A 15,770-nucleotide genomic window follows, 5' to 3' on the forward strand; every position below is an offset into this window, starting at 1 on the left:
CGGACCTCCGAGATAAGACAGGACAAGAGTTGCATTTGCGGGGGTCGCGTACCGACGATATCAGGGGACCGTTTCCCATGCCCGGCAAACCCCGGTTATCTCATCGCCGGATTTGCCGGTCTTTTGCACATGAACGGCATCGCCCTTTCCAACAACCTTGGCCGGGAGAGCTTCTATCGCGAACAACGACGTCTCGGGACAGCGAGCCTCGACCCGGATCCGTGGCGCTGGAATCCGTGCCCCTCGGACTGTCGCCACCCATCTTCATTGTCAACCTACCGGCTCGCTCTCCACTTCCGCCAAGACAGGACGTCTCGAATAGATGCCAGAGCAAAACAGATTGAAAAATGATATAGTGACAGAACCACCTTGGCGGCATCAAGCCCAGCCAGCCTCAATGGTAGAACAGAATTCATCAAGAAAAGACGATAAAGAAGAAACTTCTCCCAAACAGCTTGATTCGACACCGACTCTTTTCCCCTCCCCCCGTCATTTCACCTATGCCGTATCACCCGAGCACCAAGCACCTCACCGGCTACAAGCCACTACACACTGCACAAAAAAGGCAAATAGATAGCTACAACAATACAATCATGCAGACAAAAAGAACAAAAAATGAAGCACTAACTTTTTCCATCTCCCCTCCATCCACGCCTGACGTCCAACGTCCAACGTCCAACTAACCCCCCGCCGTATCCACCACCTCCGCAAACCACTGCCTCAACGCCGTCGCCAGCACGCCGGGCAACTCACGCACATCCCTAACGACCACGTACCACCTAAACGGGAACGAGTCCATGTACCTCCTCTTGACGACCTTGCCGTCGACGAAACTGACGTCCAGCAGATCCAAAACGCTATTCCGCTTGTTGTCATCAGCGGCGACACCACCAGCACCATCAGTCCCACCACTAGCCCCAGCTCCCGCAGCAGCAGCACCAGCCCCCGCAGCCCCCCCATCCACGACCACAAAAACGATCATGATGCGCTCCTCCTGCGCCTTCCTCACCAACCGCGCCACCTCCGCATGGCCGTCGCACACGCCGTCCGAAATGACAACAGCGAGCTGCCACAACTCCTTCGCGGCCGCGCTCTGCCTTCGGGCGCGAGCCTCCGCAAAGACTTCAATCACGCGCTCGACGAGCGCGCGCACGTCCGTTCGGTCCTGCGCGAAGCCGAAGCGGCGGAAGACGTCGACGCCGGACTCGGCGCCGGCGCCGGCGAAGGGCGGGGCGTCGAACGGGTGGGCGACGACGACGTCGCTGCCGAAGCGCAGGACGCTGACGTCGCCGGCCTCGAGGGTGGCGAGGGCCTTGGACACGAGGGCGAGGGCGTCGAAGGCGAGGGCGCTGACGCGCGGGTCGGCCATGGACTTGGAGTCGTCGAGGCAGAGGGCGATCTGGTAGGCGCGCTTGGAGGGCAGCGAGCGGCGCAGCCAGATCTTGTCGCGCTTGTACTGCGACGCGATGTAGGGGATGATGGCCTTCATGTTGAGGCGCTTGCCCGTGCGGTGGCCGCCGCGCATCTTGGTCGCGAGCGTGGGCGCGAGGATGAGCCGGAGCTGCTCGGTGAGGCCTTGGGCGAGCGCGCGGGTCGCGGCTTCGTGGTGGTGCCAGAGGGCGCGGGCTGAGTCGAGGGAGCGGGGGAATGAGTCGTCGTCGTCGGTGATGGCCGCCGATGAGAGTTGGCGGTCGACTTCGTCGACGTCCGAGTCCGAGTCGGAGAGGTCGGGGGGTTGGAGCGAGTCTTCGCGCGCGTGGGAGCCCGGTTCGCCGATGAAGGCGTTGGGCTGGCCGCTGGTGTCCTGGTCTTGGTCTTGGTCTTGGGCGGGTGCGTCGCGCTGGTCGGGGTCCACGTCTTCCATCGGCACGTCCTCCAGCTGCTCCCTGTTGTCGTCCTCCGCCTCGGCCGGGAGGTTTTCAGGGAGCTCGGCCTTGTCGTTGACATCCTGCGCCATTTCCCTGTCGAGCGCGCGCGCCTGGTCTTCCTCGGCAGCGCCCAGCGCCTGCGTGTCGGCCTCGGCTTCGTCGTCCTGCAGGTGCTCAAAGTCCGCGTCCGCCATGTCGACGTCCTTGTCCTGTTGCTGCTGTTGCTGCTGTTCGTCTTGCTTCTCGGACGCGTTCTGGATCTGCCGCTGCTGGTTGTACCACTTCTCGAGCATGTCGCCTAGCTTCTTGAACGGCTGGCTCTCGGCAGACTGCTCCTGCATCTCCTCGTCCCGGCCGACGGCATCTTGCTGCGATGCCTTGCCGCGAGCGCCCTGCTCCTTCGTGTCTTGCTGCTGCTCCTCGGGCGCCTCGCCCTCGGCGCCATCCTCGCGCCGAGCGCCGCTGGCTTGGTCCTTGTCGTCGTTGTTCTTGTCTTCGTGCGCGTCCATGCCCAAACCAGTCTCGGCAGCATCGTCGTTGTCCGCCTTGTCGTCCTGGGCGTTGTTGTCATCGGCGCCCTTGAGCTCGCCCTCATCGACCTGCTCCTGCTGCTCCCGCTCCTCGGGGTCGGCCGCCTGATCTTCCTTCTCATCATCCGCCATCTCATCCACCTCTTCTGGCTTCTGATCGAGATCGACGGGCGCCTCTTCCTCCGCATCCCCCTCGCCGTCCTCGGGCGGCGCCGTCTCATCCTCATCCATCGCATCGCCCAAGTCGTCTTCCATATCGCCGAGGTCCTCTTCCTCTCCCTGCGACTTCTGATCGTCCTCCATGTTCAGATCGTCGGGCAGATCCAGCGTCTCGCCCTCCTGCATGTGCGGGTCGACCGGCTCCTGCTCGTCAGGCCCACCAATCTTCTCTTCCTCCTGCGCACCCTCCTCCGGATCGTTCTCGTCCTCCTCCTCACCCATCTCACCCTCCTTCTCCTCCTTCTGTTGCTGCTGCTGCTCCTGCTTCTGCTCATCGTCCTTCGCCCCCGCCAACTCATCCTCATCCCTACTCCCAAACTCGTCCTTCCCCTCTCTATCCTTGTCCTGCTCGTCCTCGCCCCCGCCATCATCCCACATCTTCTCATCCACCGCGCTCGGCCCCAAATCGTCCACCTCCCCCGCCTCTTCATCCATCTCATCCTCGCTCTCTTCGTTCCCACTATCCTCCTCCCCGCCCTCATCCTCACTCCGCTGCTCCCCAAGCTGCCCCTCCATCTCCTCCTCCCCCATATCCACCGCCCCCTCCTCATCCTCCTTCTCCTCCTTATCCTTTTCCTCATCGTTCTGCTCCCTCGCCAACTCCGTCAAGTCCTCATCCTCACCAACATCCTTGCTGATATCCTCCGCGCCCTCGCCCTCGCCCAGCCCCGTCCCGCCCTCGAGCTTGTCGTCATCGTCTCCTTTCCCGCCTTCCTCGCCATCCTTCTCCGACGGCGTGCAGAACCCGCGGGCGCCGACGACCAGGAAAGCCTTGGCGAGGCGGTACGCGAGGCGCGCCTGCGCGGCGTGGCACGCGGCGAAGCGCGCGCGCGCCCCCGCGACCGCGGCGCGGTATTGCGACACGAGGGGCGCGAGGGAGGCGAGGAGGGCGCATGCGGCGTGTAAGGCGTTGTTGTTGCTGTCGTCTGGCTGCCCCGCTGCTGCGGATGATGGCAGGTTGCGGAGGGGGTTGAGGACGCTGCCGTGCAGGGCGGATGTGACGCGCGGCGCGTGCAGGGCCTTGCAGGCGGCGGCGAGGGCGGCTGTCTCGGCGGCGAGCCAGGAGGGGGATGAAGGCGGCGAGAGGGGCGATTCTTCGTCTGGCGTGGTGTCGAAGGTGGGTAGGGCGGCGTGGGTCTTTTCGACGTCTTGGATGGAGCCGAGGATGGCGTCGAGGGTGGAGAAGAGGTTGGTGGTGAGGTCGGCGATGGAGAAGGTGGCGACGGCGGTGGTGGTGGTGTCTTGACGGGCGTTTTCGGTGATGGTGGCGCCGTTGGCATCGGTGTTGGTGAGATGCAGCCAAGGGAGTAGTTGCTTGAGAGTGGCCTCCAGAGCGGGATGCTGCTCGCGCCACCTGGCGATGTCCTGCTTGAGTTGTTCGACGATGCCGTTGACACGGCTCGCCAGCTGCTCGTGAGCGGCGGAAGAGAGACCCTTCGGCAGGGCCGGAAGCCCATCGATGTCCTTGACCAGTCCCTCGAGCAGCTGTGCTCTCGACAGCAGGCCTTCCACGACGTCGGTGAAGCTCAGCTTTCCCAACCTTGCCTGCGCGTTGACGACGTGCGCCGCGACCCTCAGCATGGGCGAGATCCACGGCAAGCCGCCATGGCGCTCCGACACATCGCCGGGCATGACGTCCGCGGCCGACGACGACGCCGACGCCAGAGCCTTGACCTGCTCCACGGCGCGCTCCAGCGCCTCCTCTTCCTCCAGCACCTTCGCGACCACCTCCCGCTGCTTGAGCGTGGCATGCAGCATGCTCTCGAAGCTGCCGATGCACCTCGCGACATCCGCATTCGTCAGGTCGCCCGAATGCTCCCTCGCCACGTCGCGTACCTGCTGCATGAGGTTGAACGTCTTGTGCAGATACTCCTCCGCTCCCCTCGCCACCACGCCGTTATCAGTGTCAAGGTTGGACGACGACAACGGCGGCAGCGTGGGCAGGCGCGTCAGCACCTTGGCCAAGCCGTCCTGCTTCTCCAGCACATCGCCGCCGACGTGGCTGCGGAAGCCCATCTCGCGCAGCTCCTTGAGCGTGTCGGCGAACAGCTTGCGCTTGCGTGACTTGAGGTGCTTGACCTCGTTCTTGTTGTCGGCCGTCAGCGTTGCCGGCGTCGCCTTTTGCAGCTCCGCGATCGAGCCCTCGAGGCTGGCCAGGAAGTCTTGGATGTAGACGGCGCCGCTGTTGGTTGAGGCTCCGCCGCCGCCACCGCCGCCGCCGTTCTTACGGGCTGCTGGCTGGGACATCCTATGCATGAGCCGGACAGTGGTGGAGAGGTCCCTGAATCTGGAGGGCCGGGTCGACCAGCCAGGCACGTACTGTTCGCAAGCCAGCAGCCCAGCCGCATCAACCGTCGCATCGACCGGTTTCGCCGCGATCAAAGCGACCGCAAGGGTGGACTTCGCCGGCTCGGGGAGGTCCTGCCTCAGCACGGCGTCGACGGGCTTGTTGAGGATGTCGCGGAACTTGCGCACGACGCGGAAGAGCTTCTTGTGCGACTTCTTCGCGCTCTGCCGCAGGGCGTCGATGTTGCGGTCCTTCCAGCTGGCGACCTTGAGCACGCTCTTCATGTCCTTCTCCAGCGTGGCGCGGCCTTTGGTGATGACCTCGCGCACCGGCTGGGCGAAGCGCGCGAAGTAGCGGATGAAGTTGTCGAGAGAGGTGCGGACGGGTCTGACCGACGGCTCGTCCACTTCTCTCAGCGCTAGCTGCTCTCTGAACTGCTCAAGCAGCCTGATGCGTTCGTGGTATTGACCGGCCGTCGTAGACAAGGCGAACTGCTCTAGGATCCCGAGAAGCTCCTGGGCGTGGTCCTCCATGGCGGCTCCGGAGCCGAGCGATTCAGTCGCCGCGATGACGGTCTGGTAGGCAACGAAGAACCAGGCCTTCGCGTCATCCTTCGCCTTCTCGACCTCAATGTCAAAGAGGCGCGCCCACGTCGTGAGCTCGAGCTGACGCCAGCTAACAAGCAGGTTTGTGACGTCATCATACAACAGCGCCGCGCTATACTCCCTGCTCGCAACCTGCTGCCACTGGTAGATGAAAGCGTGGAGCTTTTCTCCCTTGGTGAGGAACTTGGCGACGGGCTCGACGTGGCGGAAAGCGAGCAGTTCGTCGGATTCCCGAAGAACATCAGCCAAGGTAGCATGCTCAGGCCAGACTTCTTGGATCTGGCGGAAACGCTTCTGCACGCGGTGGACAAGAGTAACGAGCTTCTTCGCCTCGCCGACGTTGGCGTCGGTATAGAAGTTGTAGTAACGAGGTGACGGGCTTTCCTGGAGGAGATGCTCGCTCTGCTTATCGAGGGCCAGGAAGACTGCCGGAAGCGACGCTTCAAGGCCGTCCCGGCCGTTACTGTCAATCTTGCTGACAAATTCCGTAGACTGCTCGATCAAAGCTTTGATCCTCTCCGTGGGATTTTGGCGATTGACGAATATGTCGGCGTGGCAAACTGCCAGTCTTCGCGCCAATTCTTGCGGCGACTCAAGCGGTGCAGCGGGGCCCTTCTCAGCATTGTCATCCTGCTGGTCGAAATCGGGGAACAGGCTCTGCAGTTCTGCCTCGGTGGCCTCCTCTTCGACGTCCAGACTGCCCTTGAACCGGTAAAGGCCAGACTGCTCCGCAGCCTTTTCTTGGTCGGCCTCGAGCTTCTCCTTCCACTGCTCGTAGAAACTGCGGAAGATGTCGTGTATCAGGTTCCGGTCGTTGATCGAAGGCGTCTTCTGCGGCTGGACGCTCAACTTGACCGCAAGAGCGCTTAGGGCGTGCCAGCGGAGATCCACGGGGTTGGTCTTCCCGAAGGCAACAGCGTGAGGCGCAGGCACCAATGCACCGGCGTTGCCTCCAAAGAACGGTGTATGCGCCGAAACGTAGTCAAAGACCTCAACGCCAGAGTCGGCGCCATCGCTGCCGGCAGCAAGGATGACTCCGACCCTCAGGCAGTGCAAGAACGTAATGACCGGCGCGGTGATATCGTCATAGCCGCGGTATCCTTCAGACAGCCTCTTGACAATCTGCTGGATGTTCATCTCCAGCGTCGCATCACGCAGCGCGCCCGTCTCACCTGCGTCGACTGCCCTCACCAAGCCATCCAAAACCCTCAACAAATTACCGAATTCGCCCGACAGTTGCGCGAGCTCCGACTGGGGCGGTCTCGCAATTGCCGGAACTGACGGTTCAGTGCCCATTGCCGCGATGTCCTGCTCGATGAGTTGTGTGCGCAAGTTGTCAGCGCGGCCAGTAAACGCCTTTTCGAAGTGGCGGAGCGCAACGAGGCTGGCGGTAAGCCCGTCGCGGTGGGTGCCGAAGAGGTTGCGCTCGACTAACGGGCGGAGGGCGGGATCGAAAGGCCTGTCGGGAACGTAGAGCCAGAGGAAGGCGATGGCGAGGCTGATCCAAGCTTGACCAGCATTGACACTGCTCGCTTCTGGGGGGGCGGCATACTCAAGACTACGCTGAAGGAGCTTGAGACCAGTGCGGAAGTAGTGATCATCCGGCAGATCATCTCGTAAGACGATAGCGTTGGCTGTCATCTTTTCGTGGTCCAAGAGTCCCGAGTGTGCATGAACAAGCTCGTTGAGAATACGCTGATGCAATCCGGCAAGAAGCGACGTCTGGTCTTGCAGGAGATCACCAGAACGATCAACAAGAGACTGACCAAGGACGTCGATCTCAGACCTCAGCAGATCCATCTGCGCCAAATTCGCGCCTTCGAGATCGACCACGTCCTTCAACAACTTGACATGGTATCCACCCCTCAGCGCAACGGGCCCAACATCTCCGTACGCTCCAAGGTACGTCGACATCCTGCCGAGCAGCGCCTCGCCAAAGCTCTGAGCCGCCAACGGCGTGGCCCTCGTCGGTCTCTGCGCCAAGAGCGTCAGAGTGGGCGTGGTGGAATAATCCTTCGACTCTCCCACGAGCTGCGCCACATCAGAGAACTGGCAGATGCCCTCGAAAGCCTCTGCGAACCACGGCCTGACCATCTCCTTTCCCTCTCTGACTCCCTTCTCCACATCGTCGATGGCCACTTCCAGCTCGCCAATCAGCTCGCCGACTTCAACATTCTGGGTGCGTGCAATCTGCATCGCGCCAGCCAGAGTTGACCGCACACGGGCCAAATCGGCCAGCGGCGCATCGGTAAGCCAAACGGAGGCGTCCAAGCGGTCCGCCAAAGCCTCAAGCTGGAGCAGTTTGAGGAGGCCATCGTACGTGGATGGAGTATGAGGTTTGAACCGGTTCCAGAGCAGTTCCATGCTCAAGCCGGTCGATAGCTGACTTTCAAGTTTGAGAGAAGCGAGACTCTTTGCCAGTTTCTCCTGAAGTCCGGCCAACCTGGGTTCTTGGATGGAGAGCAGTTGCGAGAAGACCTGGTGTCCGATGGCGAGGCAGACCTGGAACACGGCGTCCTCGACGACCATGGCATTCGTGAGGTTGGAAAGATCGAACCAGAATTGGCGGATGGGTTTGATCGAGCTGAGCACTAGCTCATCGACGAAGCCATCCTGCAGGACCTCGAGCACCCACACCGCGAGCGTGTCGGACACGGACTGCAAGAACGGGCCCACACCCACGAACGGGTCTTTGCTCGACTTGGACGCAGCCTTTGACGGCACCAAACTCCTACCCAGCCTCGTACGATCCCTGATCTTGACTTTGCCGGCCTGGTAGGCAACCTGTTGGAGCAGAGTCTGCATCTTTTTGAGATCCCTACAGAGATCGAGCAATCCTCCGAGCATGTACGCATCGTTGGAAACGTGGCCGGAATGGGCAGCTCTGCTGAACAGGACGAGGGATTGGTTGTTCAAAGGATGAATTGTCTACATACGCGGATCTACAATCAGCATACCTATCCTTTTTCTTGTTAGGAGAAGCGAGGTCACTGACCTGCGCATGTTCGAAATATTGACCGAGCCCAAGATGAGTCGCGAAGCCGGAAATCAACTCCGATGCCCTAGAAAGCCACTCCGATGGAATTAGAGAGAAGAAGTCCACATTTGCTTCAAGAGATTCTTCTAGTCGAACGTCCATAGGCTGATTGAACAATTCGTGGAAAAGCTGTTCACAAAAGCTTGTAAGGCGAGTTGAATCTTCCACGGACAAATGGTCCAGCGAAGCAGCTACAAGGGAATCGGCGGATACGTGATCATACTGGGTACGAGCCAGCACGTCAACATGGCGGAACCTATACATGGCTGATTCAGAAGCGAACGCATTGAGGCGATCATCGCCGCCGGCATCTTCATCTGATGTAGGAAGCAAGAAAAGCTCAACGGCTCTGTTTCTCATGGCGCGGGAAAGCTCTCCATGACGCGCGTCCATCGTCATAAATATGCGGAAGTCGGGGTGCGGCCTGACAATTCGGGCCTCGCCATCAGCTGTCGAGTGTTCGTTAATGATCAAACGTCCCTTGGGCTCAAGCAGGCCATTGAGCCTGTCGAGGACGGAAGAGCTGCAGAGATTAGCATTATCTAGGACAAGCCACTTTCCTTGCTCCAAAGCTTGAACAAGAAGGCCATCGACCCACTGGAACCTCGCTTGGTCAACAACAATAGATTTCTCTGCGAGGGCTTTGGCTTCTGCAGTTAGTTCTATGACCACCTGACGGCGATCTTGTGTTTTAATCTGTGCCAGTACCTGATGAATGGTATCGAAGGAGATTTGGGAAAGGTCGACTGGAGAAGCAAGGCGGGCGAGACGGAGGAAAAGAGATGCAGTCTCAGTGGCTCCTTGGACCTGAACTTCAACGGCACACGAACGCGAAAATTGACGGAGCTCTTCGAGGAAGGAGAGCACCTGTCGGGAGGGATCGACCTGCTCATACCCACCGACAAGATCCATGGCATCGATATCAGCATTCATGGAAGACGTGACCAGCTCGGCGCCAACAGAGGAGGCGAGTTGCTTGATGAGGCTACTCTTTCCAGAGGCCGGCGGCCCGACAAGGATGACGGGCCACTTGAGCTGAACCGCGATCATCATCGATTCCATGACCGCAAGCTGAGACTTCCTCGGTTCATGTCTGGATGGAAGAGGCTGTAGAAAGGTTTCTCGTCGGAGTAGTCCAAGTCCTACCTGGATGTGATTTTTGCCCACGTTGTGGAAATAACTTCGCTCTTGGACGGTTGATTTGGTGGCTTTCTCGAACAAGGCGATAACGCATTTCCGATCATGTTCCGATCTGAAGCGCTGGGTAATGACGGTGTCGAGGAAATCACTCGTCGCACCATCTGGAAGTAGGCCATCCTGGGAAGTGAGTAGCTGCAACCATCGCAGTGTGTCTCTCAGATTGAACTCCCAGGGGCCGCCGAGCGCTCCAAACCTCCGGTTGGCCACTTGTGAATCCAGCTCCGAGATGAATCCCGTGAGAGTCTCGATGTCTCTCTCGGTAGTATTGGGGAAATTTTGCTTGCAAATAGTGATCAGATCCTCGAGTCTGAAAACGTCGGCATAAACCACGGTGAAACGGTTGACGAAGGAAGCTGGAAGACCCTTCCTACCACCTCCTTGATGGTGAGGGTTTTGCGCCGCAAACACTCTGAAGCCAGGGTTCTGATGGAAGGTCTGATCCAACTCAGAGATGTAGACTTCCCCACGGTGGTCGAGACAGGCGTTGAGACCTTCGAGTACAGACTGCGAAGCCAAGTTCATCTCATCAAGCAGAACCCACTCTCCATTCTTCATGGCCTTCAAGAAAGGCGCGTCTTTCCAAGCAAACGTGCCCGCCTGAGCTCCCTCTACGGGCACATCGGATCCGAACAAGTCCATGAGATCCGTTTGCTCAGACAGGTTGATACGAGTGAGAGGCACGCCAACGGCCTTGGAGATGGCAGTGACAAGAGTTGTCTTACCGACACCGGGGTTACCTTCCAGGAGAATCGGTTTCGGCAACTGCAGTGCGCGAAGCACTCTCATGGCATTGGACTTGGTGGTTGGCGCAGCCATGGAAAACGACGGATCCGAGACAGCCTTGCCGATGCGTGGAACGGCGAAGTCGCCAACGGACAACATCGAGTCGGAAGTGCCAATGGCTGCGGGAGCAAAGTAAATGGCCTTTGCGTCTGCATCTACGAGCTCGCTGAGCTTCTCGAGGCAGGCGGCGCGCTCACTGTCTATGTTGGTTGCGGAGATGGCAAGTAGTGCCGCGGGATTCGCTCCGAGCGTGTCGATGAAAACCATTGCTGCTCCATGGACGACTCCGAAAACTGGATCCGTAACACCGCAGCGGTTGATGAAATGGACCCACGCAAGTGTATCACGGATGGAGATCGATGATGCAGCAGACGTGTTGAACTTTTCGTTGAACCACTGCGAGAAGTTGACGATTGTGGGGGCATAGTCTACTGCCGATGGCATGAGCTTGGCCTTCACAATCTGGGTGATGTCTTCCAGATCAGATAAAGCGGGGACGTAGATCTCCGTGAAACGATTCCGCAGGGCCGGGGAAAGCTCCTTCTTGCCGTAGTCACCACCCGGATTCATCGTCGCCAGGAACTGGAAGCCATCTGAAGCGTTTACGTTGGAATCCGTCGGACCTTTTTCTGCGAGAAGAATAGTGCGAGACGACTCAAGCACACTGTTCAATCTTTCCAAGACCGAGTCATCAGCAAGCGAGATTTCGTCGAGCAGGAAGTACTGCCCCGTCTTCATTGCGGTCACGAGACTCCCGTCTGCCCATTCGAACAGAGATGAAAGCTTGACGCGTTGAGCGTGAACGTTCTGTCGAGACTCGCTGCTGACGCGCTCCGGTTGCTCCTTGACGAGCTTGTCGTAAAGAACCAACAAGTCGGCCAAGGAGGGAGCTGGAGTTTCGAATTCTGTTCCAGCCTCCACAAGAAGCTCACCAAGGTCCTTGGCAAGCTCTTGTTCCAGGAACGCGCGGTTGCGGATCGGTCTTTGAGCACCGATGAGATCTCCAGTCTCAGTGTTCTGGTGAGCATTGACAATGAAGAGCTGTTTCGCAAAAGCATCCGCGAGCATCTGACAGACCGTTGTCTTACCGCAGCCGGTTTCACCCACCAGCAAAACAGGTTCATTGTGGCGGAGGGCATTGGCCACCAGAGCGTACAGCCGGCGCATTGCGCGCGTCCAAACAACACCGTCGGAAGACACATTGTCCTGGTATAAGCGCATCTCTGGGGATCGTTCGGCGGAGTAAAGCACGTCCTCGTCGATCTTGGTTTGCTTGATGACCTTCTCGATGATTTGCTTGACAGCCAGACGCTCTTCCGCCTTGCGTACACGCTCAGCAAGAAGCATGTAGCCCTGCTCAGCCAGCTGCTGCGACGTCTCAGGTGCCCGCATCGCCCACCGGAAGAGATCACGCAGAGTGGCGAAACTCTTGGACTCGAAAAGACGACTGGATTGCCGGAGAATCGAAAGCTCTCTGTACACGCTGACGATGTGCTCACACCATGACCGGGGAAGCTGTGTTCGCCGTTCCAGGATGTACTTCAGTTCATTGACAGGTATGTCGTCGAAGTGCAGTTCGAGGAAACGGTTGCGGAAGGCGCGCGAAAGAGTCTTTCTTCCACCATAAAGACCAGCCGGGTTCTGCGTGGCGAACAGCATGAAATCCTCGTGAGGCCGAACTATCTCCTGGGTTTCAGGAATGAGAAGCTCCCTATTGTCGTCGAGCAAGCGGTTCAGGGCTTCCAAAACATCGGTCGGAGCAAGGTTCAGCTCGTCCAGAACAATCCAGTGGCCTTCACGCAGAGCTTTGACAAGGATGCCTTCCTGGAACTGGAGCTTGCCATCATTGCCAGAGACGTACGTACCCAAGTACTCCTGCAAATCGGTGTGTTCGTGGTTGTTGATACGCACAAACTTGTTGCCGGACCTCTTTGCAAGGTACTCAATCATACTCGTTTTGCCGGCAGAGGTGGGACCCTGAATGAGCACCGGGAACCGACGAGTAGAGGCGGCCCGAATAAGGTTCGTGAGGTTGCGCCAGACGAAGTTGGTAATGATGTAGTGCTCTTCCTCGGACGACTCAAATCTGCCCCGACGAAGCCACTGCGGGTCCTTGCCTGCTCCGTCGAGCCACTTTTCGAAGTTGGCATCATCCACCGATTTGCTGATACCCTTCTTTTTCAGGTCATGGTTTCTCCGACCATCATCCCGGCGGATCTGAACGTAATCCCGTTCTTTCTCGGCAGGTTTCTGGAGGGGCGAGCCGAGTTGAGGCTTGAGATATTTGACAACCGCCTCGGCAACAAGATCCTCAGAAGACTTGTCAAGGAACGTCAAAAAGCTCATGCAGAATCCTTCGTACAGAGCTCTCCGAAGCGAATGAAGTGGAGCCGTGTCCAAGGAGTAGACCAATGTCCGAGTGAGCGTACGCAAACTGAAGTGAGGCTTCTGGTTCGCGCCGTCTACCAATCTGTTCTCTGCATTCAAGGCTTGGATGTGCAGGTACAAATTGGCAACATCTGCGGAGATCTTCCGGTCCTTGTGCAGGTATTGGTCAAGATAGGTCTCCACCACGCTCTGCAGGCTCTTGAAGTCGCGGTCTGGGCTTTCGACGTACAGCTCCGTGAACCGGGAACGGATACCCATTGGAAGGTCCTTCTTTCCAACATCCGTCGCAGGATTCATGGCTGCGAAGACGCGGAAGTTGGGATGGGCTTCGATTCTTTCCACATTACCGGTCTCAGTCAGAAGAATGGAAGGCGTGCCTCCAGAACCGCCAGTGAGCAGATCAGCCAGCGCTTCGAGGGTGTCTGGCGCTGCCAAATTGATTTCGTCGAGGAGAACCCAATCACCGTTTCTGACGGCCTTGACGATGTTGCCCTCTACAAACTTGAAAGCGAAGGCACTCGACTTGTTGGCGATCTGGGACTCCACGAGCTTGAGGTCGTTGGCAAAAGCGTCCCATTCGGACTGCGAAAAGGAGGCAGGTAGCTTGGGTTGCTTTTCAACCTTGCGCTTTTTCTTCTTCGGCTGGTCATTTTCATCGGTTTGCGGTGCCGGGTCGGGTCGTGAAGCCTTGACTGCGTCGTCCACCATGCGGAGGGCCTTCTGCCAGAATTTGCAGACAGCCTTCCAGCGGCCCTTCGACATGTGCTCGTTCAGCTGGTTGAGAAAGAGGCGATTCTTGTCTTGGGAGAACGTGGACAGGAAGAGATCGTCGAAGCGGTCTTTCATTGGCACCATGATGCTACGGAGGTTGACAGGCTTGAAGCCACCTAGCAAGTCTCCACTTTCGCTTTGTTGCGACAAGTTGAACACCTCCATTCTCCGGCCAAGCTCGGTCGCAAGGTGCTGGATAGCGGTGGTCTTGCCGGTGCCGGTCTCACCGACCAGCAAAAGTGGTTCCCGGTGATTTACGGCAACCGAAATTCTCTCCAGCAGACGACGAGTATGATCGTTCGCAGCGAATGGCCTTCGGTCGGCGCGCCTCTTGCGTTGAGACCTCTTCACCGTAGTCCGGCCGATAGTGACTTGGGCGGCGTCGTCAGTCTTGTACGCGATTGTGCGCTGCAAAAGAAGATGGTCTCTCTTCTGTGGATCGACATGCAATTCTCGGGCGATGCACGCAACAATCAACTCCCGGACTTGGCCATTTTCCAGGCTTCCAGCAAGACAATCGACTGCTTCGAGAAACATATCGTCCAGGTTGTGAGGGTTAATGCGACTGCACCACTTGAATAAGTCGCGCGAGGTAACAGGCCGAATCATGCCAGACCTGCTGGCCGTGAATATCTTTTCTTTTGACAAAGCCTGGAGGCTGCCGTAGACGCTCATGATCTGGGGTACCAGAGCTTCCGGGATGTTGGAGAACGCGCGCTGGACAATCTCTCCCAGTTCTCCCTCGCGGGGCGTCTCAATGCTGATGCGCTCCCAAAAGCGTGTTCCGATCATTCCAGCACCTGGGACGATTTGCTCGCCGCGAAGGTTCAGAGTTGTCCGGAGCGTTGCGATGATCTTGAAGCCACGTGCGGCACGAACGACTTCACCTCTACTGGGAATGAGAAGCTCTCCAGATTCAATAAGAGGCAAAAGCGTGCTTATTACATCGTTCGGTGCACGGTCCAGATCCTCAATCAATACCCAGCGACCTTCCCTTACGGCGGTAGTGAGGACGCCAGGTCTCCAGGTGAACGTTCCGGGGGTGCTTCCGGTCGTGTACATGCCAATGAGGAGTTTGGCGTCACTCTGCTCATTGAGATGGAGCGTCACCATGGACTCAAGTTTGTTCAGTTCCCGCGCAAGATGGCGGATTATCAGTGTTTTGCCAGAACCAGCAAGGCCGGTCAACATGACAGGCTTGTCACCATTCAAGCTTCTCGCCACAGAAGTGAGGTTCCGCACGGTCGTTCCAGTCGGAATCAGCTGAACGCCGTCCGCGGTGGAAGGAGCGTTTGATCGGGGAAGCAAAACGCCATGGACTTCAGCGGTATGAGGGCCGAGGTCCCTCTGCGTGATTATTCTGCTAATCTGCGGAGACTGAAGGTACGCCTCGCGCGCCGAGCGCGCCTCCACAAGCTTTCTCTTCGCCTCCGCATACCGCTTCTCTTCCCACAGACTCAGGAACCGGTAGTCAATCATCTTGCCTTCCCAGATACCACTGACGGGTTTTTCACCGATGTATCTGGTCATCATTCCCTCCTGCGCCGCATCCGCGGCATGCAGATACAGACAAAGGCAGCGAATGGCTAGGTATCGGACGGGGCGCTTTGGGTGTGCCAGCAACGACTGAAGAGATAGCGGTTGGATGGACCGGCCGAAGGTCTCGTTGTCGCACACGAGAAGGCGGAATAGTCCGAGGAGAAGGTCGACCAAGCGTTCGTCCGCGGCTGCATCTGACGCCTGGGAGGCATCATACTGCAAAGCCGAGGCGATGTCGGCTGCTCCACGAGAGAGAACAGTCTCAGCAACGTCTGAGAGGTAGGGCGCAAGCTGTAATATGCGGGCATAGGCGGGTATGATGTCGACGGGCGGATACGAGGTGGCCCAAAGCGCGCGGACTTCGACGAACAACGGCTCGAAAAGGATGAGCAGGTAACCGGTGTGGCGCGGGTTCAGCGCCTCGCGGGCAAGGTCAGCAAGAAAGTCGCGATTGGAGCTCGGGCGGAGGAGGGAGCGCAGCTCCTCGGGGACCCCGTGGGGGCGCGCCTGAAGCGCAGAGATGCCCCAGCCGCATTCCATGGT

General features: G+C 58.6%; 1 protein-coding gene across 1 annotated transcript; it reads right to left on the reverse strand.

Annotated features, from left to right (window-relative positions):
- Positions 1 to 679: 679 nt before the first annotated feature.
- BKCO1_6300033 (midasin) lies at positions 680 to 15,767 on the reverse strand (the record flags this gene model as incomplete). The annotated part of the gene is made up of 2 exons (XM_020278130.1): positions 680 to 8,437; positions 8,505 to 15,767. 2 exons carry the CDS (start codon positions 15,765 to 15,767, stop codon positions 680 to 682), a joined length of 15,021 nt encoding a protein of 5,006 aa, XP_020126556.1.
- Positions 15,768 to 15,770: the final 3 nt, after the last annotated feature.

The sequence above is a fragment of the Diplodia corticola genome (genome assembly GCF_001883845.1).
Source record: "Diplodia corticola strain CBS 112549 chromosome Unknown scaffold63, whole genome shotgun sequence".
Classification (NCBI taxonomy): Eukaryota; Fungi; Ascomycota; class Dothideomycetes; order Botryosphaeriales; family Botryosphaeriaceae; genus Diplodia; species Diplodia corticola.